This window comes from Rhodnius prolixus, unplaced genomic scaffold, assembly GCF_049639745.1.
Source record: "Rhodnius prolixus isolate KJV_2025 unplaced genomic scaffold, Rpr scaffold_14, whole genome shotgun sequence".
NCBI classification, from domain to species: Eukaryota; Metazoa; Arthropoda; class Insecta; order Hemiptera; family Reduviidae; genus Rhodnius; species Rhodnius prolixus.
The window spans coordinates 9,758,415-9,785,165 of record NW_027411594.1 but is presented as its reverse complement, the minus strand read 5'-3'; the positions used below and the strand labels follow the sequence as shown (position 1 = coordinate 9,785,165).

Here is a 26,751-nt window from a genome sequence, read left to right as displayed (position 1 = left end):
ACGCAAAGGATTCAGTTTGAGGGTGAGTAGTTGTGATAATGTGAACCAAAATGAAAATATTTGAGCCACGTGAGCGACTGGGCGACTACAGAAGGTGGCAGGGACAAATGAATGGCTTCTCCTGCATTGCTGAAAAGCTAGAGATAGTCAGTTCTCAAGATGGACTGATGACAAGAAAGAGGACCCAACAGGACGCCTAATTTCCTTGCTGCAGAATAAATTCTTATGGAATCAAGGACCACCTCTCTAAAAGCTTTAGATAGTAGTCCACTGAACGATACCACGATTAGAATTACCACAAACATCCTTGAGCCGGCGGGCACGGCCACCATTATGAGGAAAGCTTAGATCTGCAATATCCGTTACGTGGTTCCTTGTGTCCGCAAAAGATTATATTTAAATTGTTCTTGGTGTTATCTGTAGGACTCAAGAAATGGAAAATCGTGGAAAACAGGAATTCGATGGTTTCTGCAACCATCCGGGAAAGCGGCAATGAGGTGTCGTGAACCGGAGATACTACTTGCATAGATTTACTCGAAAGTTTGCTTCAAAGAGTCTTGCATCTGGTGACAAGTGTAACCATTATTTGGAACATGTTCCGAGGAAAATGCTTCTCAAAGCGGTCCAGGGAATGATGTGGAGTTGATCTTGCCTTTAAAGTATCACTTCAGCGCGATTTCCTCACTCATTTCTTCCATAATTTTCTTAGGATTGAAATACGATCAACAAACAAATTCTGAGTATCGAGAAATTTAGTTACATGGATCACGGAACGTGGAAGTGGTAAGAGTGTTCGCAACCTCAGCGAACTTTAGATTTAAAAATTAAAAAAAAGGTTTTTTCTAGAAAAATTTATTAATGACCCCGCACACCACTAAATTTTTGTTATAAAATAATAAATGTCAAACTTATTTTTTTAAAAAAAAAAAAAAAAAAGCAGATTAATTTAAAACCAGGGTTAATAATTCATTTAACGCACAGATTATGTACGAAAGGTAAAGTTAGAATAAAACAAAAGATTAAAAATATTCGTCATATTATTATCTGTTATGTGTGTGAGTTTTCTAAAGCCATAGAAGGAGAAAGTTAGGTTTTAAATATAACCTTGCCAAATTTTGATTATAAAACTCTTATTTGGCTGATCATTAAACATTAAATCAGCTGTTTTGGTATTATGATAGAACCTTTTAAAAACTACATGTCCAAACTTGTCGCACCTGCAAATTTTCAGTACTTTAAAGCATTTATTTTCATATTTTTTTTATTTCGCCTTTTTGTTAAAATATAAACGAAGATATTACTTATGTTAATAATTGGGTACTTAATATTTTTAGTGGATTTTGCTTCAAATTCATGTTCATGAGAAAGTAAAAAATTTGTGGAGGGCATTGACAGCATGCTCTGTGAGTGACGGTTGCGAATGTTATGGTGCCAGCATGATAAATACTGCATCGATTAGTAAATCTATTTGAACTTATGGAATAATTAGCTTGTTTTATAAAACTTTGGCATGCCACAAAAATGTAAAATAAAAGTTCTTACATTTAGCCAGAGTAGATGAGTTGTATACAAACAAGTCCAAAATTTAAAAAAAAAAGTTACGAGTGTTTAAAAAAAACTGGCGATTAATAAAAAATCTCAAAAAAAGCACATCACTAGTGAGACAAAGGTCCGGGAAGGGCAGAGTTCGGCCACACACGTGTGATATTGCGATGGAAACAGGCGACAGGAGCGTACCGGCTCCATGCTGTGTTCTCGACTGGACTCTTCGTCTCTCGGCCGCGGGGAGCCCTCACATCCAGCCTCCCGGAGATCGATAACCTCCTCGTCCTCTCACTCCCTCGCTTCTCTCTAAGCTTTGTCCCGTGACGTCACACTGTAGTATTGCTGCAGGTCGCTATTGCCAACCTATTGATCCTCGCGCAGCGACTTGGCGGACATCTCTCTTTTCCTCTGTTAGATCCTCCACCGCTATCTCTTCTAGATATCCCTCTTCAACAATAATCCTCTCCCCGTGAAACCTTTTTTTTCTATTCTCATTAGTTGCAAATTTCCGAGATGCTGTATAAACATTTTCAAGCCAAGTCTTATTTGGACATGAACCACCTGTACTTTTTCAGGTTCCTCCCTTGCACCCTTTTAACTTCCCACTCCCGATGGACATTAACCAACAAACTCTGGGGTCACTGCTCCCTCTTACTCTATCTACTTCTAATTCAGAAATTTTCTTGATACTTCAAACCATAAAGCTGTAAAAGTAATCTACCCATCCTCTCTTTCAAAAGTCCCTTACCTTAATTTTCGTGAAAAGTGTGCCAAGTAAAAATGGTAGATTAATGTGTTTGTAATCACTAAGTTTAAATAAAACCGTAACAATCGCGTTTACAAGAAAATCTCAAAATCTGACTAAGTCAGCTGGTGTAGAACGAGATGGTAACGCAAGTGAAGACGAAAACACCAAATTTATTATTCTAGCTCTATTTAAAACTGTCCGGTAGGACAGTTGTATAAGGGTTGATCATCAAAAACTGCACGAAAAAGCGTTAGGTTTAAAAACACCCAACTTTGACAATTTTTTTCTCTTTTTCTATAAAAGATAAAATTCCCAAATTTTCTTTAAAATATAGGGCAAATCCTCCTTTATGACTGTAATTTTTTTGCAACAACCTAGATTTGATAGATATTGAGAAAAAAGATGCTCAAAATGAGCAAAAACGGCATTTTCAAAAAATGTTCTTGTTCTTGTTCTTCTTGTTCTTCTTGTTGTTGTTACCTTTTTTGTAAACAACGTAGCGCCTAAACGCGTGAACCGATTTTCATGAATGAGATGTCATTCGATTCGGAATTTTATGTAGATGTGCCTTTTGGGGGTCGCGACGCTGTACATGGAATGGGAGAGGAGTTAGCCCCTTTTATGTGAGGCCCACTCCAAAATTATTATCATTAATTACTCTGTAAATCTTAGCCCGATTTTGATAAAATTTGGTAGGATGACAGGGTTAGGGCTCCCCTACGTAACATTAAAGCGACGATCTGCTCTTACACTTGTTAAGGGGAAGTATAGCAATCGTTTCAAATTATCGAAACGTAAACCGATTTTCATGAATAAAGTGTCATTCGAATCGAAATTTTGTACAGATTTGCACTTTAAAAGTCTCGACGCTGTGCCTCAAAAGGAGGGGAGTTTGCCCCACCCAAGTAAGGCCCTTTCTAAAACTATTATTACCAATATTTCTATAACGCTTAGTCCGATTTTGATAAAATTTAGTAAGAAGAAGTGGTTAAAGCTCCTCTACGTGGCTGTGAAGTGCCATCATGCTCTTACACCTACTAAGAGGAAGTATTGCAATCGTTAAAATTTTCAATGAGTGAACCGATTTTCATCAATGAATTGTAGTTCGATTCAAAATCTTTGCCTCTTTGCCTTTTAGGGAGAAGTACTGTAATCGCAGTTTATTTTTCTTACTCCTCTTAAAGGGAAGTACTGAAATCGCAGTTTAATTTTGCTATTTACGTACAAATTACCTTCCTATTTTATTCAAAACGCTTTCTCAAAAAAATTGTTATTGAGGATGGTTTGGGGACCGCAACTATAATCATTCTTTAAAAAGATCTGTCCAGTGGTAGTAACTCCGACTTAACACCTTTTCAGGTTATAATGATAAAATTAAATTTATTATTCCCAATTTTAATAAAATCTGAAAAGCAGATATGTAACTTTGCAAGATAGACAAAAAAGAAAATCTATCCAAAAGGTACAAAAATCTCCTTAACAAAAACTTACAGTTTAAAATGTTAAGTATAAGGGTTGATTAAACGCCAAAAGGTACACAAATCAGCTAGTACCCAACATTTCATTGATATTATTTTAAGTAATTTTACTACATTAATTTTCATTAATATTTTTTTGAATTTATTAGATGTTTCACAGACCCTTATGCTGGCCAGTTCATTCATTTTCTTTTATGATTTAAGTCGCGTCAACATCAAGGTTATTGGCGCCCGGAGCTTTTTTCAGTGCACTGCCGGCCTCCGGACAGTGTTCTCTCGTTACAGACAACTCTGTCCATCACCCGGACAGTGAGCTGTAAGAAGCTCTTAGAAAGAGAAAATCTAAGGGTCAGCAGCTGGATTCGAACCCGGAACCTCCACGTGAGAATCCAATATGCTAACCGCATAGCTAATCCCTTCCCTTTGTTCATTCATAATATTTTATTTTTTTGTTATAATTATGATAAAATGTATATTATATTTTCGTAATTAAATAGGTACTTTATTTTAGCTTTATTCCAAATTATTCTTCTGATTTATGCTCTTTATTCTGAATAGTCACATATATCGTATGTATGTACATGCACGTTAAAGTAAAAAAAGACAAAGGCAGAGTCGGCTACTATTTAAATTTGAATCACGGATTTAAAACAATATTTCAGTCTAGAATTCGTCTTTCCGAAGTATTTGTGAGCACAAATAACGCGTAGGTAATATCAAGTAAATTATTCAACAATAATTATTCATTTCTCAATTGTAATTTAATGTAGTCCCTCTAATTTTACTTATAGTAAAATACTGGAATAATTATGTTAGCTGTCATAAAAATATGCATATCTTATTTATCTTATTACAGTCAATCTAAGTTAAATGGTGTTCTACTTGAACAAATATTTTGTAGATTAAAATGGCCAGCATAAGGGTCTGTGAAACATCTAATAAATTCAAAAAAATATTAATGAAAATTAATGTAGTAAAATTACTTAAAATAATATCAATGAAATGTTGGGTACTAGCTGATTTGTGTACCTTTTGGCGTTTAATCAACCCTTATACTTAACATTTTAAACTGTAAGTTTTTGTTAAGGATATTCTATTGGAATTGGATGAAACTCCAAATCCGGTCAGAGATACCATGAACATGCTTACCACGACGGATAAAATCAAAATTAGGCCATCTACTCATGTCAGTTGGAATTTCCTTACTAAATTATAAAATCTACATTGCAATTAAATTGTTTTAACATTCCGACATTTATTCTTTTAAGATATCACACAGACCAAATGGTAAAAACTACTTCTTGATACTAATACGACCTCCAAGCTGAAAATATTCACTGATCGCTATTCTTACATCCTCTCAGGTAGGGTCGGAGGAAATAAAATAATGCTTCGTGGTGATTTCAATGCTAAAGTTGGTGATGAAGAATTACAGGTCATTGATTTAAATAGCCTGCGTGATAAAAGAAATGGCAGCCACTTGTGGATGATTAATTTTGCTTTATAATTAATATGTTATGTTGAATTTTTAGTTATATTTTGGAAAGCAACGTTCGGTTTTGTTGAAACATAACGAAAATTGTAATTATAATTTTGTTTACGAGAACTAATACAAAGCACCGCACAAAAGTGTTTCGCGCCAAGATAAACTAAACAAAAAGTAGGGTTATCTTAAAAATAGGTTATCTTAATTAAAACGTGTGCCTTTCTTCCATCGCATAATAGCACAAGAGTACAGTATAGAGTTTTCCAGAATGTATAGTGGTAGAAGTACTGACTGAAATGGTCAATTGGTGCCCACTGCGAAAAGACAAGCCGCCAAACATTTATTTGACACCCTTCACTTTTTTCAGCTGTAGTTAGTAATTCAAGACCAGACAAAAACTACATGTAACAGTATAGGCCGTATGTATACATTATGAATTACTATCTTATTGAAAGTGCAATAATGTGAGTTTCAGTTCACAAGATGAACCATTGCTGTAGATAGTTTCCAACGAACAGTCCGCAGACAGAATTAACAGTTTGGTGAATGTTAGCTGGGAATCTAGCAGTACCCAAGGCACTTCAATTTCTGAAGGAAGTGGGTGAGTTGAGTACGTCTTTACAGATGGCCACCATTTTCCGCGGGTAAATTTAATAACTTCTGTCTTAGCTTCTTTTCGTCTTATCCTTCAATTTTAAAAAATTAACAAATCAAGCTATTATCTAATACAATGGTGAGATGGCAGGCTATTCTATAGATTCTATATGAAGAATGCTGTGCCAATGCAGCTTGGTTTAATAGCTGTTAGTGAGTTCAATAATTTAAATATTAAAAAGTATCAGCCCAGAAGAGAGAGAGACGCTACTCTGAGGAACAAGAGTCTGGAGGAACACTAGCCGCTTCAGACGAGATCCTATCAAACCGTTACATTAAATGTTTTGTTAGCCAGGTAATTTTGAATTAAACTTGAATTTGATAAGTTTTTTTTAAGTAAGATGTCCATTCCTGAGTCAGTAGAATGCTTTAACTATATCGATTAATGCTATTTTAGTGTTATTGTTTAAATAAACATTGTCTTTAATAATGTCAGTAACCCTAGTGGATCTGTGTGCCCTGAACCTAATCCTCTTTTTATTCGAGGTGAATTAGTTATAACATTTTAAAATTACGCGGTTGATAATTTTACTGAAGCAGAAGTGAAATAGGACAGTAACCGCTGACGACGGTTGCCACACATTCGCTTTAATAGTTATAACTATTATTTTTGCAATTTTCTATTTGTTCGTGAAATATCGTTAATTATTTTGGTGGTATGTTTTAATCTTTTTCTTCATAATATATTTCTTATTAATTGGTGATTAATACCATTGTTAAACAGGTGATTTATTGTTTATTAATTCAAGAAATTACTGCTTTTACTTCTTTAGGGCAGGATTAGTTTACAATCGGTATGCATATCAATGAAAGAAATGAACCTATTTCTAACAGAGAGGTACGTGTAACAGAGAATGCAAAGAATCGACCTGTAAAACATCAGCATTCTTAGAGTGGACATTTTCAAAATATGTAGCTAAAATAAGGCTTTGCGTTCGATGGTAAACTATTAGAAACAGTTCGGCGTTTGATGTTCGATGTTTGAGTTTGATGAGAATAGTGATGTGTTCTTACTGCTTTAATTATCCTGTGCAATTTGTTAAATGGAAGGAAATAACTCTGAGAACGATTTCTATGAAGTTACAAGAGTTTAAAGGTCAATGAAATAAGTTAATCGAGAATTATCTTGGCCACCAGAAATGGTGTTTAGACATTGCATGTTCTAGAATATTTGTAAAATCTGTTAACTAAGACTATGTAAAATGCAACACATATAATTAGTTCATTAATGAAGTAAAGGTTATCCAACAAAGATCTAAAAATATTTCGGTAGTGTTAATTTCGCGGAAGTCCAAGGTTAAACTAAAATGAATTAGTTTCCAGAGGAAGGGAGGTTGGTCAGCAATGGCCAACTGAAGTGTTTTATTTAATTTTTTTACATTTTATTTGTACTCTACTTTTTTTGGGTTCCATTGGTGAAATAACAGAATTTATAAATGATGGAGATACGTGAAAGAGTAACATACAAAGTGGGAAGAAAACAAAGATTTTAATTTGGAATTTGGAAAATAATTTAAAATTATATTTAGTTCATAAACTTGCTCTTGCTTCAAGTTTAAAGGAAATCTAGAAGACATTTTCGATAAGAAAAAAATCGATTGAGTATTGAAGTACTACCGGTAGTTTTGGAAGTCACGGAATTTATTCAAGACCTTAATAATATAATGGCTACGTAAATAGATGAAATAATGAAGCTGTTTTTTTTTTATATAAAACATTTAAAAAAATATAATCGATACATAACAATATTTCAGGAGAAAACTCGAAATCGAAAATTTCACTTAATCGCAATACTTCCCTTATCTGATGAGAGAAAGTAAAAACAAAGACAAGAAAATAATAGACAAAATGCCTGGGGCTGAAAATGTACAATTAGAACGTAAGTGTTCCTTATTATTGCTTAAATTCATTAATGCGTTACGTATTTATTATCTTGCCATAAAAATTCTGTTTAAACAGAAATGGAAATAGTACATAGTATTGTGCCTCTTTATTCAAACCTTAACAATCGAAGAACTTATCAAATCGTTCAATAGAATGCGCTAGGAGATAGGATCACTCACATTTTTTTAATGATAAAATGTTTCAAATTTTATTTTTAATCATAAAATAACAGGTTATTGGAGTGGCACCACTGGGTGCCTTCTCTTAATCGCATTTGCTTGTTGCAACAGTTTTGGTGCAGTTACGAATTTCAATAAAAGTTTAAAAAAAAGTAAATAAAATCAAAATAATGTTTTAAATAATTTCCAAATATCTAATATTAATAGTTGTGTACATATGGAAACAATATATTACCAAAATTTAAAGCTCTTAACTTTATTGACTGGAGTTATAATGTATAAGTAGTATGTACGTATAATTAGATATTTTGTACCCATTTTCTATTTCTTTTTTTGTAACTATGTTTTTTAATGACTAATTTTTTTAAAAAATATTTCTACTTTTTCTTCTGTTTTTGAATAATAACATTCCAGAATCGGGCAACCCTGGTTGCACATTCTAGCTCTTGTTTAAATAAAATATAGAAAAGAACGAAATCCCAGTTTACCTAGCCGAACTAATATTCCTTCTTTTTCTTCTTACTTTGTATGATTCAGTACCAAATTAGGGCAACCCTAGTGAAATATCTAACTCTGGCTTGAATATTATGTACCAAAGAGAGAAACTGCAGATTCTGTAGCCTAACAAATCACTTATAAGGCAGTGAAGTGAGGATAACAATCCAGCTTGTCTTTTTTTTTTTTTTTTTTAATACGGGAATTCCATATTACCCTGGAAACAAATTAAACTCCAACAGGATTCTTTGTATAAGGACAATGCTTTATCCAGCTTTTAAGCTGCATGTCTCTTCCGTAAACGCCTCTTGTAATCACAAGAGATACCGCGCCATAAGCCTATTGGATGTCCACATAACTTACAATATATTTTGGTATAAATTCCAAACACACCTTTAGCAATTAGTCTCTGAAACAGTGAGAAGTTCAAAAGATAGGAACAAAAAATTCAAAAAAATTAAATTAATTCTAAAAACTACAAAAAAAGTTTTATTTATTATAATAGATATTTACAAATATTACGTACATAATTTTAAACTGACATTTTTATAAAGATTGCAAACATTTAATTTTTTTTTTTTTTTTTTTTTTTTTTTTTTTAAATTAACAAATCATATAAATGAGCATCATATTCAGGTGTATAAACATAGGTGAAATATGTTGTTACTAAAATATTAACCATATATTCAGAAAGAGTGGGTTTTTGGTGAGGAAAGTTTTGAAACGACGTGGAAATTGGTTAAGTAGAGAAAATATGAACAAGGTGTTATTGTAAACATTCTTTTAGCGCACTTTCATTTAATAACATAAAATTAAAAAAAAAAAAAAAAATACTTCTACATATGTTTCCTTCACATATTGGTAATTAGTATTATTTTGAAGAGTAGAAAAAAAATTAAACAAAATAAATATCAGAACTAGGTTCTAAAATATAATCAATTAAGTTTTCAACACTTTAGGACAAGAACAAATTTACAACATAACAATTCAATGACTTTCTAAAAATGATAAAAAAAACAAGACATATGTTAAAGCCCAAGAGCTTTGTTTAATTAAAAACTGAAAATACAAATTAGTTTGAAAATAGAAAAGTAATTCTAAACAGCGATCATTTTAAAATACATTTCTTTAATTTACACTCTACATTTTTGTTTGTTTAAAGAAAAAAAAATATTTCAATAAATGTTTTCCATGTAAATATAGCATTTTGCTTAATGTTAACTATATTATATATTAACAAATATTAATGTAGACTGTGTTACACAATTGTTATCATACACTATACATAAATTATAGAAAAATTTATTTAGGAAAGAAAAAATACAAATTGTTGTTCTTTATTTACATTTTTTTATTATTATTACTAAAAATACATGAAAACAAAAGGTGAAATGTTTTTTTTTTAAAGTGTTAACTATAAATACATAGGTGTTTAAACTACCTGAAGGTTAACCTAATTAGAAGATTAGATTGCGTAAATGATTAGTTAAAAATCAAACAAAAAAGAAATTGTTGACTAAAGTTTTTGGCAATTTCGAGGTGTAAAAATGAAAAGTAAAAGATGCTATCGTACTAGAATAGAATCGATACGATTTTAGTCGTGGCAGAACGGGAGTTGACAAACATATCGTTATGTTAGAAACGAGTTTTAAATTAAAAGAAGAAGGAAGTAAGCGAAAAAGGTGCTCCTGAATTCTGCCGAGGCAATGATCCTAGGCAATGTTTCATTTGTGAGTGTGTTTGTGAATTGGAAAGCCTTGAAAGTTATCAGATCCAGATGAAAGATGTCTTCGTGGTAAGCCTGCAAGCAACACTTTCACATTCTCACAATTCTACCCAAACACTCACCCAATATATAGTCTGGAAATACTTGTACCTTCAAACTAGATTATTTGTCACTAGTAGGAGAGCTTTCATCTTCAACTACGCAAAAATTTACTAAAACAAAGAATGTATCTTATTTTTGCTAATAAAACTGAAAACAATATTAATATTTAGTTGTTTTTTTATACTTAATTATAAAAAGAAAAGGTTACTTTCTGTTAGCAGTCAATAAAATAAGTGGTACACAAACTTGGCCTAAACAAAAAACAAATTAAAAATAATTATTTCTAATAATAATTTGTACTGAGAATTTAAAAAATAAAAATTTAACCTAATCACAGCACATTAATTGATAGAAATTAAAATAATAAAAATAATACAAATAAATTATGTATTTTTATAAAAATATTTTAAGAAGTTTATAGTATATTTACAAAAAAGTTTCATTTGTTTCTTTTTTCCTAAAATATGAAATCGTCCTCTCTTCACTTTCAATTCGTCTAAAATGTTGAAAAAAGAAGCAAAAACAACAATAATAGAAGCTAAAGCAAAATAATATATAAACATGCTACACAACATAAAAGAAAAAAAAGAACAAAATATTGCGATCTTTTAAGTTTCATTTCCTTTGCTAGTTTTGATAAAAGATTCAAGAAATTTCTCATCAAAGGTTGGTAAAGTCAGTTTAGGAATTACTACAAATCCAGACTGGTATCCGATTGCCATGGTAAGTAGGGCGTCCATATTTGGATTCCAAGTTACCTGCAATATGGAAAAAATATTTAAGATATTATTATTTGTTTGTACTTCAAGACATACAGCTAATGATCTCTTTCAAACAACTTCTCTTATCTTCCAGTTTTAAGATCTCTCAATACAAATTCAAACTTGAAAACTAAACAGAATTTCCCAATAAACAAAAAAAAATAACCTCCTTAATTTTGTAGTGAACTTCAGGCGTTGAATTTTCTCACTACAATTGTTAATAAGTTTTTACCGAGAATAACCGTAAATAACAAATTAATCGATGTCTGTCACTTTCTACAAATTAAAATAATAAGTAATAATCGACGTTAATCACTTCGATATTTACCACAATTTATTTTTTAATCTTCGATTTTCAAATCAATCATGTCTGACATATAACAGAAAGTAAAAAATCGACTATTACGAAAGGGGCCAGAGACTTTCGAGATACTTTGTTTACTATTATATTACACTCTCAATTTTACAATTGAAAATTACGTAGTAATAAATACACTACCTTATTAGCTGACATAATTGGATATATATCGATTGGATTCGCTTGATTTCCTTTTAATAAGTTTTCCTTTTTAAAGTTGATATCCTGAAAGAGAAAATCAAAAAATTAAGATCATTTACTAAACTGAACTAATCTACCCTTATTCATCAATTCAACTGACGAAACGGTTTATGTATTGTAGAAAATCCGGTTAATTATTAATAATTACTGCATTTTTTTTATTAAAGTGACATACACATTCACATTTTTCGAGTAGTAAGTAAAATTTGCAGTTAAGAGTGATTACTTTAATAAAATCATACTGTATTATTTACACAGCTTGACTCTATTTTTAGAGCCAAACGTTTATTTAACAAACCCAACGAAAAAGTAAATTACGCCCAAAATTCTAACATACAAATTTACAAGAAATTATATACACTGGGCCAAAAAAGTCTGTGAACACTAACCTAAATTTTATTACTTTTATTATTATCTTATTAGAAACTTCTTTTATTTTCAAATGAAATATACTATTCGATAGAGAGAAACCAGAGTTTTTCATTTTATATTCAATCTTTTATTTTTGTTCAGCAGGAATATCACAATTAAATGTTTAACAAAACAACACCCCAAACGAATGCAAAAAAAGTCTGTGAACACTTTGCAGAAATAAATCATTCTTACACATTGTACGTGAATTATAAATTTTAAAAACTTGTAGGACCTCCTATGTTCCTAATCACTTCCAACAAGCGAGCTTTCATCGATCCTAATAATTTTGTGGTCGTCAATGTTGGAATTTTATCCCACTCTTCTAAAATAGCGTTTTTTAGTTGTTCACGGTTTCTTATTCCTCGTTTATTTATTTGGCGGCTGATTTCATCCCACAAATGTTCTATTGGGTTAAGGTCTGGCAATTGTGGAGGGGTGTTTAGGCGCCAGAGTGTATTATTTAAAAGCCATTCCCGAGTTTTTAGTGCGGTATGTTTCGGGTCATTGTCTTGTTGGAAGACAAACGTTCCCTCCAACCCTAATTTTTTTGAATTTTTTTTTAAATTGCGTCTTAATATATCCACATACACATATTGGTCCATCATACCATTAATTAGATCTAACTTGCCCACTTCTTTAGCACTCATGCACCCCACACCAGAATGTTGCCTCCCCCATGCTTAAAAGTAGGCTTCATATTTTTCATTTTCATAGCTTCATTTCTTTTTCGCCACACTTTTTGTCGTCAATCAGACCCACATACATTGAATTTCGACTCATCTGAAAAGATTACGGTTTCCCAGAAACTAGAAGACTTAGAAACATATTCTTTCGCGAAATCCAATCGGCGGTTACGATTTATTTTATTGATTAAAGGTTTTTTCCTCGGGACTCGACCGCAATAATCGTATTCATGTAATTTATTTCTAATTGTCTGCGGTGTTACGCTTACACATAACCACTTGATAATTCTTGACTGATTTTTTGAGCGCTTGTCCTGGGTTCTTCTCGAACAGACTTCAGAATTTGCCGTTTATGAAAGGAATTAAGTTTTGGTGGCCGTCCACTGCGTGGCCTACTAATCACATTTTCGTACTTTTTAATTATATTATGCACCGTTGAAGGGTTTTTTTGAACTATCTTCCCTATTTCTCGAATACTTTTTCTTTCATTTCGCAACGTCACAATAAGTTCTCGAATTGGTCTGGGAACTTCCATATTAGTGGTTAAATATGTACTAATTAGATTATTTATTCACAAAACTGACTGTAGTGGTTTCTACAATACAATAGAGAACTTTGAAACTTTATTCAATCGTTTTTCTGTTTGTTATCTTAATGTTTTTACATATTTATACAGCTGTTCACAGACTTTTTTTGCATTCGTTTGGGGTGTTGTTTTGTTAAACATTTAATTGTGATATTCCTGCTGAACAAAAATAAAAGATTGAATATAAAATGAAAAACTCTGGTTTCTCTCTATCGAATAGTATATTTCATTTGAAAATAAAAGAAGTTTCTAATAAGATAATAATAAAAGTAATAAAATTTAGGTTAGTGTTCACAGACTTTTTTGGCCCAGTGTATGAATGACATGCAAATCAAGTAGGACTGTTTATTTAAACACAGGTTTTACATTTAAATTACAGATACATATAATGTGGAAAATCTGTAAGTTGAATTTGAGATAGTAACTATAGACCGATTTATCCTAAAATAGAAAATTTTATTTATAATTACAACAATACAATAATTAAAAGTAGTATCAACTAATAGAAACGTATGGACCAAAATCTTACCTAAAATAGAAAATCTGTTTTAAAATAGTCAAATTCTGTAATATAAAGCCACTACAAGTCAAGACAAACTTTTAACTTTGAATGCGTGTAAGACGCGTTAACCTCACTTAACCTTCCTCTTAATGTGCAAACAATTCTCAAGCGCGCGCCAAGAAATAAAATTGAAAAAAGAAGTAGGAGAACAACTAAACGTTTTTAGCAAGAATAGTTTTTGTGAAATTTGGCATTGATTTTTTTTTTTTGTTTATTTGTAGTCTCAGAAATTGCATTAATTGTAACCATAACTAAGTAACGTCGTAATTTATTTCCACCTAACCCATTAAATCAATATTGGAGCTTCCAAGTACGGAAAGTTAAAGGGAGAATGCTCGCAGGAATTCTAACTTAGAAGACCATGGATTCTGTGGTAATATTCCAATTTTATAGGTAATTTTAATTCAAATAACTGAAAATAGAAAAATCTTTCAATAACGTAGTGCGCAACAATAAAGGAAGGATTGTCAAAAAATAAGAATGCTAACATATGTCTCCAGGCTCTCTTCTGGAATCTGGACAAAGTGGACACAGTCATAGTCATATCCATCAGTGGAGATGCCAAAGTTTCCGCAGACCATAGGTTGTCGTTCCTGATTTGATTACAATACAAATCTACCAGGTCTCTTTAACCATGACCAACATAATAAATTTTATACTTACACAATCAAATAAGACTCCATATTTTTCGCTCACTTCCTCAAATGTACAACAATCAACGGTACGAGGTTCGTATTGATCTACAGAACTTGTTGAAGGCTGTTCTCCATCAGCTGATGTATTGCCAACATTAGAAGAATTGTTAGCATTTCCACCGGCAGCCTCTTCAATCAGTTCATTGTTCGAAGATAGTGGCATATTTTTATCAAAATCAAACAGGCTTGTCTGTAAGACCACCTGTAAAAAAGAAATTACAAGATTCTTAAACGACTTTCTTAATGCGGTATTACAGTAGAAACTGCCATTACAGAAAAACTGGTTAAACCTATGCCATTTACTGAATTTCACGATAATTTATTGATAATTACCTTCACCAGTTTCTTCTTTTCATCCCGTTTTTCATTGTTAGGATCTTGTTGCTTAGCAAAAGCAACTGTAATCTGCCCATTATCGTAGGAGATGGCCACTGCATTCAACCAATCGTTCGCAGAAACACACTGGAATTTTTTTTTTTTTTTTTAAATTAGGTAGTCAAACTGAGGAAGGTAAAAACGCTAATGACGCTTAATTGTAGAAAAACGGATGAGAAAAAAAAGTAGAAGGAGAGAAAGAACCGATTATTTTAAAAAAAAGGACTGCCGATTGAAGTGCGAGGCAGAGAAGAGGAATAAAGGCACTCTCACAGGAAGTGAAGCGCCTCTGCGTCAGCTAGTTAAGATATATTTTGACTAAATGAAACCTACCCATGCTGAAGATTTGACGTTGCTGATGAACGAGCTTGGCTGAAACGTGTAGTCTCTCACAGAATGCAAAGCTGCAGTTGCCTGAGATGTCCTTAAATACAAATCAAATCATTAACTATAATCATATAGAATTTATTTTACTGTATACATTTTTTTTCAACAAAAAGAAGCAAATCAAAATACTTACATATAACTTTCATCGTACACAGCCACAGCACACAACCAATGCTGCATCCAAGCCACATCATTTACAAGACCTCTACGGTGAATAGTGTGCGGAGCGGTTGTATCATTTAAATCCCAAAATTTCACAGTTTTATCCAATGCTGAGCTTACTAAGTATGTTTCCGATGCGGGACTCAAGCATAAACCTTCACAATAAATTGCATCGTTAAAAACAATATAGCTTGCAAATATTCACGTTTATTTGCATGAACATTCACATTCAAGATTATGCGCGAGTTTTATTTTTAAGTTGAATTAAACTTTTTTCTTTTCCGTACCATATTAAGCTTTCACAACACACAAATTAAACCTTTTCTCAACAAATTATTTTATTAATAACTTTTAATTTACGAGGTTACCTATTTGTGATTAACCTAGTTGGATTAAATGAAAGTTGTGGTTGAGGAAGGAAGTGCCCTTACTGATTGATTGCTCGTAATGAGAGCACCAAAAAAAAAGTAGTTGAAGCGAAAAAAGGTGCCCAATTTGTCACATTAGACTTCTTTTAAGTAATGCACATTCTTTTTTCGCACAATATTTATAAATTAACGTAGAGATAAATACCTGTAATATTTGAATGATGGGCACTAAATGTTTTATATGGATACAAGGTGTTTCCAGATCTTAACAGAACTGACTGAGAATTTAGATCCCATACTCCGATCACTCCGTTTGTGAATCCAGCCACTATTGATCTGTAAGAAAAAACAATTATGATTTAGGTAGAAACCCATAGGACAGTCTTCAATATCTACCGCGGATATCCTAGCCAAACAGTACTAACACACTGCAACCTAGACAAGAAGAAATTTGCTACAGTCTCTGACTGACTTTTCTCAATACAGATGATGCAATTACATTATTGTGCGAATACTTTCCATGGGTACACCCTTTGATATGGGTCCCTTTGGTACCTGGCTCCATTTAGTCAAGGAAAGTGAATGAAATGAAAGGCCACTGCCTTTTCTCCAATCTTATAACTTCCAGAATAATTGAACGATCGATAAAAGCAACTTGAAATGTTAAACTCAATTCTAAAAAAAAAAAAAAAACACTTACCTATGTGGCTTAACTTTAGACCAACTTAAACGTGTACACTGGCTGTTCACAAAAGGGCTTAATTTCAAAAGAAGTGCCGGTTCTGGTTTATAATGTTTCACGCTGAAATACAGTATTCTTTGTCAATAACCTCCAAAAAAATGTTATTAATAAAATTATATTTCAAAATAATTACTCCATGAATTAAGAAAATTACTTCTCAGAATTTAATGCAGCGCTAAGCCCTTGGGGTGTTGGCACGGCAAACAAAGGGATAACACCACTGGTGGTAGCGATTGCCAGAAGTCCAATCCGGGTGTCGTCCTGACATCCTGCGGGGCACCATTCCAAGGCCCAACATCCTCCATAATCATGGCAGAATACGTACTCTAATTTCACCTGTCCATCCGATGTATTACTGTAATAATTTGAAAATGAAATTAACCAAAATCAAGCCAACTGGACAGAAAAAAATAATTTATAATAACAAAAATGGTATACCCAAAATTATTAAGATTTCTTAAGGCCCATATTTGCACAACTCCTGGGCCTGCATGTACCGATCCCATCCGGAAATTAGAATGCATACTCAGATGCGTAGACACCGCCAAATATTGTACATCGGTACTTCCAGGCGCCCAAGCCAATCCCCAGACTGGCCCTCCAGTAAACATTATGCACATGCGCTCTGTAATTGTAAGAAGAAAAAACAAACATTGTGAATACTCGCAAGACTTTCTCCCTTTTTTTTTTCGTCGTCGGCGCCCGGAACTTTATTCAGTACGGCCTCTGGATTGTGTTCTCTCTTTTTACAGACAACAAACCAACTCTCATTGAAACTTCCCCAAAATTTCAATGGATTTTTTTGGTGAATTCATGAAAAATACTGTTTGAAGTTCTTTGAAAACTCCAGCAGTAATGAAAGAGATCAGTTTAGAAGGAGAGGAAAGATAATTGTAACAAATTTAAATAATGTACGTAAATTAACTATTTCCAAACGGTCTACCTGAAATTAGGCGTTAAAAAGAAAATGTGCTGGGTACTTTCTGATTTTTGAACCTTTTGACACACCTTTTATTTCGGGGTCTCAGGTGACCTCGAATGTCTTCCAAGAGTTAAATAAAGTGAAAAAAGTAATAATTATAAACAAAAAATCAATGATTACCACTTAATATTCGACTTTCGAACAGTTTCAAATGTGACCAATAAGATCTGTTCCTACTGCTGAACTTCACAGATAGTTTCTTTTCTGGTAAATACGCTTCAATACTATTCAAATCTAATTCTTGCCATACTTCTGGGATAAATTTATATTCCGGAAATATTGATTCAGTAGTGTAGTTAAGTGCTCGCCTATAAAATTGTAAATAATTAGGATTTATTTAGCAATGAAGAAATAAGTTCATAACTATAGTCATGTTCAGGATTGTACTTACTGTTGTTGAGTCCAAGAAAGGGCTGGCCTGAAGAATTTAGATACTTTAGCACTAGCGCTAAATGTGACTTCTGCTTTCTTCAAGAAAGGAATAAAGATTTGGCCTGGAATTCATATAATGTAAACAAATTTTAAGAAAATGGGTGAGAAAAAGTAAATAAAGTTAATATTAAGAACAAAAAATAATTACTTCCTGTTAACATGTCGTCCCTTCTTGTTGAGTGAGGTACTTTGACGCCTTCTTTGATCATCTGCACATGTTCTATATGAACTGTTTTTATATGCATCACCATATCTCTCTCACTGATTGATGTGTATCTACAATCTTTGCAGACGTAACCCTGCAAAGAAGCACCAATGGATTTTGGTATTAAACTAAAAACTAAGAAGTAGCAGGTCAACTGCATGCGGCATGTACGAACCGTATTCAGGACCTCACCAGATGGCTCAATCTATCCTGGATATCAATATACACGAGATTAGGACGTCCAAAAAGGCGGATGAACTGATTCAGTTCGGTTAAAAAGTAAACAAAGAAAAAATAACAGCCTACTTTTTTCAGACGAGGCTTGGACGTATAAGTGTACCAATCCAGGTGTTGAGAACGGAGGCGAAAGCAAAAACTTTACGATAAAACACTTTTTGTCAAACAAATTAAAAGTAGCTACATTCAAAACAACCTTTCTTGGGTCCGAATGCTTCTGTTTTAAAATAGACTGAGAAGAAATCAGTCTTCCAAGGCTTCAAATTTGAGGCCTATTGGAGCAAAGACCGAATTGGCCAAATTTACGGCAGACTTCTACTCAAGAAGGCCATGGTGGCTCTAAGAGTTATTCATGACTCAAGAATGCTCCGCCAATAAATAAAATAAAATTTTCCTTTTCTTTTTATTTTTTCCAATTGAAAATATTTACTACGAGGGTCGTTTGAAAAGTCCGTGCAAAGTCAGAGAGATAGCACTACTGGCGCATATCGAGGTTATGTTTAGTTAGTAGCATCTCTTGGAAGAAGACACACCAAGTTTCAGCCAGATCGGTCTATTTCTTTGTGTTTGGCATTCGTTTGAATCGAGGAAGTCGAGTGATTTTCAAAAAATGGACGAAAAAGAATTTCGTGTGTTGATTAAACACTACTTTATGAAAGGCAAAACGCCTCAGGAGACTAAAGAGAAGCTTGATAAACATTATGGTGACTCTGCACCTTCGATTAGAACAGTTTATAAGTGGTTTCAAAATTTTCGGAGTGGCCATATGGGCACAAGTGACGCTGAACGTTCTGGACGCCCTGTTGAGGTTACTACTCCAGAAATCATTGATAAAATCCATGATATGGTGATGGATGACAGAAGAGTGAAGGTGCGTGAGATTGCTAGTGCTGTGGGCATCTCGAATGAACGGGTACATAATATTTTGCATCAACATTTGGACATGACAAAGCTATCCGCAAGATGGGTGCCGCGATTGCTCACGCTTGACCAAAAACGAAATCGTGTGAAGTGTTGCAAGGACGGTTTGCAGCTGTTCCAGAAGAATCCGCAGGACTTTAAGCGTCGTTTCGTCACTGTGGATGAAACATGGATACATCACTACACTCCTGAGACCAAAGAACAATCTAAACAATGGGTTATCAAGGGGGAATCTGCGCCAAAAAAGGCGAAGACCGTTCCTTCGGCCGGAAAGATTATGGCGACTGTCTTTTGGGATTCGCAAGGAATAATCCTCATCGACTATCTGGAAAAGGGTAAAACTATTACAGGTGCATATTATTCATCGTTATTGGACCGTTTGAAAACCGAGCTGCAAGAAAAACACCCACGATTGGCCCACAAAAAAGTCATTTTCCATCACAACAACGCACCAGCTCACACCTCAGCAGTTGTGGTCGCAAAATTAATGGAAATAGGGTTCCAACTCGTTTCACATCCCCCCTATTCTCCAGACTTGGCTCCCTCGGACTACTATTTGTTCCCCAATATGAAGAAATGGCTGGCGGGAAAAAGATTTTATTCAATCGAGGAGGTGATTGCGGAAACGAATAGCTATTTTTCAGACTTGGACAAATCCTATTATTCGGAAGGGATCAACAAACTAGAGCAGCGTTGGACGAAGTGTATAAGCCTAAAAGGAGACTATGTTGGAAAATAAAAAAGGTTTACCCCAAAAAATTAAGTAGTTTTTATTTTTGCACGGACTTTTCAAACGACCCTCGTAATTAGAATAATAATTGAATTGTGAGACAAAAATGTAGCTGGGGCATAAGTCTGGAACTTTTCTTCTGGTGTGCAATTTTTTAGGCAAACAGATTTGTTATTAGACGAACACCAGTTTTGGTTCTTAAGTCAAAAGAAACTCTATGCTGCTCTTTGTTTGTTCTGTTGTATATCAACGATTAAGACATACTATGATTCTGGAAAATTTGATTATGAGACCTTACCTGGAAATCAAATTGACATGTGCGATAATGTTCATTCATTTCATTGTAAGTAAGGGTGGAAAATTCACAGGATGGGCACGGACAATGCAGTACTTTGCCATCAGCCACCGCTAATTCCCAAATTGTTCTCAAATGTTTCGTACTCCTTTTTGTTTTCAGAGTATACAAATTTTTCTGCAAAAAAAAAAAAAATAGAAAAAAAAGACCTTCCAACTAAATGACATCTTGGGTAGTTAGTAAAAACTCAAAAAAAAAAAAGGAGTTGGTACTCATTCAAACTTACAACTTCTTCTCTTTCAAACTCTGCAACATCGTCATCACCTTGAAGGAAATCTTCATCTGAATCTACGACTATCCTTTCAAAATTTGTGTCATTACGTTTTCTTTTTTTTGATTTTCCTTCAGCAAGAAGATTTGGTGCTAAATCAGCAAGTGTTTCTAAACATCTGAACAGATTTATATGCATATTTTAATATTATAAAATATTCGAAAATAATTGATAAATTTATTTCCATCTAATTTATATTAAACAATATGGAACATACTGTTTAGCTGCCTTTCTAGTTGAAAGGGCAATTTCAGCTACAGCCTCTTTTGGTGGCGCTTTCTTACTGCATAAAGGACGATGTTGTTCCAAGCTAGATGGCATCATCACTCTGCCACAAAGTGGACACGCTACCATCAATTTTTGACGTTCCTACAAAAAAAAGAAAAAAGAAAAAAAGAATGACTGCAAACTGGTGAATTTTAGGACACTAAGATGCGTCCGAGGCAAGGGATAGATGACATTATTACGAAAAAGTTATGGACCAATGGATTAGAATGTTTATTTGATGTTTTTGGAAAAACAAAACCGGAAAACCATTTTAAGGAAATAAAATGTGAAAAATCTAATCAGTAAAAGGCTATTTCCGCTCAAGAAATTAAATTCTGAATTTTTACTATTCACTTAATCTTCCTTCCTCGAAGTATACAAGTGATAGAACCTTAGATAAAGCCGAAATAGCATTTTAGGAAGAAGCATCTCCACCCTCACCCTTCATAGAAGCACCCTTAGACTAATTTTTCTAGTCAAATTAAAGTGTAGTTTTACATCACCGCAATGAGTGGGTGTAAGAAGAGATTTTAATCGCAAATATTTTTTAAGCTTTCTCAGAGTAACTAAATGAAATATTTGAGTTTGATCTTCCACAATTTTTCATTTGTGAGTAAGAGAACCATAAACAGCATACACATAAATAAACATCTGTTCCCAATTGAAATTCAACTTGTAACACAAACGTAACCTTCCTCTTCTTATTAAGAAATAACAAGAAAACCTTACCTCAAGAGTTTTCCCACAGAACTGAATGTGACTCAAGAATCCTTTAACACTTTTCTTGGTTTCCCCGCACTTCTCACATTTAAACAAATGCTTTGGATACTTCTTTTTCCAACGTATTAACCAATTGACCATGGTATTTTCACATTCCACATCCTGTAAAATAAATATATTGGAACTATTAGGTAAGCTAGTGATTCAAAATTAAAAAAAGAAAGAACTGAGTAATCAGTGGCGCTTTAGGAAAGTTTAAGGGTTAGGCAATAAACTTACGGGGGGGCTACAGGTACGCAAAGCTCCGTTCTAAATTACGAATGTAATTAAGACAATTTGACAGGTGAGATCTAACCACCTATCAATAGGATTACGTGATTTTTTTTCGCGTACATTAAAAGAAAAATTAAGAACAAATCATAAAAAGTTTCCCAAGTTTCTGGCAGCATCAGGATTTAAAATATTGGTATACTTACTAGTGGATCATCTCCATCCATCCAGCACATAAAGTTATGTATCATGAAATGTTTTTTTTGGAAGTCTCTAATCGTCATCGATTCCTTACATATTGCACACGAATCCTACATAAACAAACAAAAAAAAGAAAAAGAAGTTCAAGGTCCTGGTGTGGAGTGAAAATTTATTGATGAAATAAAGAATAAATACCACTCTATCCAGATTTTCTACTGTATCTGCAGAAGCAGCAGGCTGTTTGGACAATGATGGTCTTCTTGGGCGCCCAAATGGTCCTCTTCTATTATTACTAGCATCATTTGGATCACCACACTCCTGTTCTCCGGATGATCCACTAACATCCATGCCTGAATCGAAAATCCTTGTAGGTAATGGATTCTTCCTAGGTCTTCCAGGCTTTCGTTTGACTGGAGGCGGGCTAGGCGGGAGATGTGCCGATGTATACTCTTCTTGCGAGTGGTTACTCTCACTTTTCAAATCTGATTCTTGCAAATTTGATTCCATCTTCAGTGACGGCATACTTACATCAAGTGAATCTTGTTGAGAAGTGTCCGTCATGTTTTCTAATTGTGTCTGCTCTTCTGAAGGAACATTTCCATTGTCCAAAGTCTCTACTGGCTGATTATTTTCCGACTGAACTGATTCAGAATTTTCTTTTTCTGAGGTGTTAGGATTTTCGGACGGTATACTGGTCTGTACATCAACTAGAGAAGGCACATGGGTTTTTCTCGGTCTGCCACGCTTTCTTTTAGTGAGCGACTGGACTTCCCCACTTGCTGAATGATTCCTAGTCTTTAAGTAGTCCGTGAGAATGGACTTTCGAGATTCTGTTGCTTCATTACCCTTTGGCACGGATTCTTTGCTCACCTGTTCTTCAGTGCTCTCTAACCTTCCTTTCTTTTTGGCCGGGCCATCCTCTGTGGTGTCAATGGACTCATTATCAGCATCTTCTTTTGGTTCATTTGGTGGTTTCTCATTTCTCCTTCTTCTTGTATTCGGTTGATCTTTGTTTTTATCATTATTGTCTTTTTTTGATTCCTCAGTATCAACTCCTTTTGCAGTCTGCTTTCCATGTGATTCCGACTCATTCCCACCTTTTTTTAGAGGTTTTTCCCTTTCAGCACACGTTGCATCAGTTTGATTTTGTTGTACAGAATCATTTCGTGAGATTTTTGTTGACATGGAAGATTCTTCAGTTTCATTTCTAACATTAGAAGAGTCCGGCGTACTATCTACATTTGTATTGCCCGATTTCTTTTCATTTCTTTTGACAAACGGTGTTGAACTCTTTCCTACTGTACCTACAAAAGAATTATATTCTTCGCCTAAATTTTCAGAATGACTGTCACCTTTCTTCGTAGTACTTTGATTTTCATTTGATTTTTGACCTTTACCAGATTTTCTTTCAACTTTTCTTTTCTTAGAAGCATTACTTGGATTTTCATCTGGATTTTTTTTAGTTTTTGTATCAGATTGTTCTTGTACTTCGCTATTCTTTTCATTACTGCTACTTTCTTTATTGTTTCTATTATTGTTAGCTTTGCTATCCACGTTGTTTGAATTCCCAGGTTTGTTAGCAGTAACATCAAATTTTACATGAATTGGATAAGTTTGCAATTCCGCGGTAATACCCAGTATGTTGCAATAGCTTAATAAATGATTCAATTTATTACATGAACTTGTCTTGTCAACACCTCCCAAAAAAGAGTTGAGTTTATTTTTTTTCAAGCCACCTTTTTTATGATATTTTTTAAAAGTACCTTTCTTTAGAGTAGTAAGTTCCTGGTCATCATGGGATGTGAAATCATTCATTGGTTTTCCGTTTAAGTTGGTGAATAAATCGGAACTGATTGAAAGAGACTTTTCGATTTTTTCGAAATCAATTTTAGTAGAGTCACCTGCGAATGATTCCTCAATTCCCAAATCTGTTGCCTGCTCAATTATGGGCCAATCATCTTTTTTGGTGAAATTTACAGTTGTATTATTTGTGCCAATTGGAAGGGGAGATGATATTTTTTGTTTAAACAAGCCATTTTTAGTGGCTTTATTTTTTGAAACAACATGATTAGTGGTTATCAGAGAATTTTCTTTCACGGAAACATCTTTTGCGACCATTTTCTTTCGCTCACCAAGTTTTTTAGTACTTAATGGCATTATACTTACTTCTGTATTGAGTACTTCATTTGTATTGTTGGCAATGTTCTTTAGGATTTCTTTATTGATTGCTTTTTCATTGGTAAATTTCTTCGCTGAAATTTCTTCGGAAATTTCGATTATAATATTTTCTTCTTGTGAAACCTCATCTTCTTCGCCATTTTCCTCAACACAATCGCTCAACACTAATATATCTGTAAAAACATCGTCATTTTCATGCAGTGTAGATTTCCGTTGACTATTGCAGTTAGAATTCACTTCAGAAGTTTCACTACACGTAGGATTAAGTAGCGTAATTTCTAATTCTTTATCATCAAAAATTAACGGTCTACCTTCAACGTTAATCACACTTTGATTAATATTTTTCTTACCATCAGCGATTGTTTTTGGCTGTCTTGTGTCAATTTGAATATCATCACTAACATCATCATTATCAGATTCTGTGTCTTCATTAAACACTTCCGGCAATGAGTTTTTTGCCTGTTCTCTGTTGTTTACATAATTCTCTGAGTTCATGCTCCGGCTACGGCTACCTGATGGTAGATTTGTAATTTTGCCAATGCTTTCCTTGGTCAATAGTGTAGGTGTGTTTCTTTTGTTTAACTTAATGTGGTCCTCATTTCCAGCCTTTGTCGGAAGAGAGATTTGTCTGTTGAAATTCACCATATGGCTATGACTGATAACGCCTATGTTGCCTTTAGATTTGCCAATAACCGATTCATTCTCCTCATCCTCTTCTTCTTCATCTTCCCAGAAAACATTAAATTCATGTTTAGGAAGCGAATATTGTTCTCTGTAACGAGTTTGATATCGCTTAGTAGTGGGCTGCTGATTACGTATGGTATTTTTAGTTCTAGCAGAATTTAACAGAAGATTGGCTTCTCTTCTCATATACTGGCCAATAGAATTAAAGTCTTCAATAATGTTACCAGTAAGTTTAGGTCCTCCGATTACAGATGGTGTTACACCTACTGTCCAGCTTTTATCTTCAACGGAGATATTCACCGGAACTGGCAATTCTTTATTTTCACACATCAGTTTTTTGGCAATTTTCGCCAATGGGGTTAAATCTGTGGTTTTCTTTTCTGAAACTACTTTCTTAAAATTATGAAACAGTTGACCAGTTTTATTTGAAATATTGTTAACAGGTGCAAAAAAGCTCCCACTCTTTGGCATTTCCCGCGAATGAGGTTCATACTCTATTGGGTAATCCAAACATCTTCTCCTTCGTTTCTCATTGCTAACGTTAATTTCATTCATTAATCCGGAATTTTTTTCTAGAAAATTTTTGCCATACTGTATGGAAGATAATTGTTTACTTTTCACGTAGTCAATCTTGCGAGTCACGCCTGGTATTAATACTTCTAATGATGGATGTACAGCTTTTTTATGAGAGCTTTTCTGGTAAGTTTTCAAGCGGGGTTGCTTCAAGACTGAACTGCCGTTGCCAACTGGTGATTCCTAAAAAAAAGCATATGAAGTTTATTTTGAATTAACTTATGTACTCTCTGCAATCATGGCGATACCTAAAATTTGCCAAATCATCCAGCTAAGCAACACAGGAATGCCATCAGAATTCAAAGTGCAGTTATTAAAACCAAATGAATCAGTTTTCCACACTTATGAGGAGCTAAGTTGAAAACCAAAAAACTTTAACCATCCATATCTCATTAACTATTATCACTTAAACAAAGCTATTCATGTCAGTTATAAAGCTATCTATTCTCTACAATTTGGCAAAAAAATCATTGAATTCTAATGAATACGAAGAGAGATATAAAGGTTTGAAATTTGAAGAAAGTTGAAAACCACAAAACTTTAACCTTCCAAATCTCATTAACTATTACCATTAAAACAAAGCTATTCATGTCAGTTATAAAGCTATCTATTCTCTACAATTTGGCAAAGAAATCATTGAATTCTAATGAATACGAAGAGAGATATAATGGTTTGAAATTTGAAGAAAGTTGAAAACCACAAAAGTTTAACCTTCCAAATCTCATTAACTATTACCATTAAAACAAAGCTATTAATGTCAGTTATAAAGCTATCTATTCTCTACAATTTGGCAAAGAAATCATTGAATTCTAATGAATACGAAGAGAGATATAAAGGTTTGAAATTTGAAGAAAGTTGAAAACCACAAAACTTTAACCTTCCAAATCTCATTAACTATTACCATTAAAACAAAGCTATTCATGTCAGTTATAAAGCTATCTATTCTCTACAATTTGGCAAAGAAATCATTGAATTCTAATGAATACGAAGAGAGATATAATGGTTTGAAATTTGAAGAAAGTTGAAAACCACAAAAGTTTAACCTTCCAAATCTCATTAACTATTACCATTAAAACAAAGCTATTCATGTCAGTTATAAAGCTATCTATTCTCTACAATTTGGCAAAGAAATCA

General features: G+C 33.5%; 2 protein-coding genes and 2 long non-coding RNA genes across 11 annotated transcripts in view; 1 reads left to right on the top strand and 3 right to left on the bottom strand.

Moving 5' to 3' along the window:
- The window catches only part of Task6 (TWIK-related acid-sensitive K[+] channel 6), a 91,243-nt gene extending 89,082 nt beyond the window's left edge, over positions 1-2,161 (bottom strand). For all 6 annotated transcript variants that reach the window (XR_012457148.1, XR_012457149.1, XR_012457150.1 and 3 more), the window contains exon 1: positions 1,543-2,161. The gene's annotated coding sequence lies outside the window, so the exon portion shown is untranslated. The remainder of the gene's footprint in view (positions 1-1,542) is intronic.
- Positions 2,162-5,252: 3,091 nt separating this feature from the next.
- LOC141451846 (uncharacterized) lies at positions 5,253-8,505 on the top strand. The gene is made up of 3 exons (XR_012457144.1): positions 5,253-6,206; positions 7,666-7,790; positions 7,871-8,505. It is a non-coding gene; the product is annotated as an uncharacterized lncRNA (long non-coding RNA).
- A 528-nt stretch (positions 8,506-9,033) lies between these two features.
- Positions 9,034-26,751, bottom strand: part of LOC141451841 (uncharacterized) — a 45,714-nt gene continuing 27,996 nt past the window's right edge. For all 3 annotated transcript variants that reach the window (XM_074123562.1, XM_074123563.1, XM_074123561.1), the window contains 19 exons: positions 22,378-25,800; positions 22,188-22,292; positions 21,721-21,873; positions 20,942-21,093; positions 20,680-20,842; positions 20,397-20,570; positions 18,154-18,304; positions 17,965-18,067; positions 17,694-17,881; positions 17,030-17,216; positions 16,746-16,946; positions 16,550-16,651; positions 16,055-16,185; positions 15,453-15,636; positions 15,266-15,356; positions 14,891-15,019; positions 14,526-14,759; positions 11,558-11,641; positions 9,034-11,055 (listed from right to left, as the gene is read on the bottom strand). In XM_074123562.1, the coding sequence (XP_073979663.1) occupies positions 10,906-11,055; positions 11,558-11,641; positions 14,526-14,759; positions 14,891-15,019; positions 15,266-15,356; positions 15,453-15,636; positions 16,055-16,185; positions 16,550-16,651; positions 16,746-16,946; positions 17,030-17,216; positions 17,694-17,881; positions 17,965-18,067; positions 18,154-18,304; positions 20,397-20,570; positions 20,680-20,842; positions 20,942-21,093; positions 21,721-21,873; positions 22,188-22,292; positions 22,378-25,800 (6,105 nt within the window). In that variant the 3' untranslated portion in view covers positions 9,034-10,905. The remainder of the gene's footprint in view (positions 11,056-11,557; positions 11,642-14,525; positions 14,760-14,890; positions 15,020-15,265; positions 15,357-15,452; positions 15,637-16,054; positions 16,186-16,549; positions 16,652-16,745; positions 16,947-17,029; positions 17,217-17,693; positions 17,882-17,964; positions 18,068-18,153; positions 18,305-20,396; positions 20,571-20,679; positions 20,843-20,941; positions 21,094-21,720; positions 21,874-22,187; positions 22,293-22,377; positions 25,801-26,751) is intronic.
- Positions 12,629-14,519, bottom strand: LOC141451847 (uncharacterized). The gene is made up of 2 exons (XR_012457145.1): positions 13,830-14,519; positions 12,629-13,741 (listed from the first exon to the last, which is right to left on the bottom strand). It is a non-coding gene; the product is annotated as an uncharacterized lncRNA (long non-coding RNA).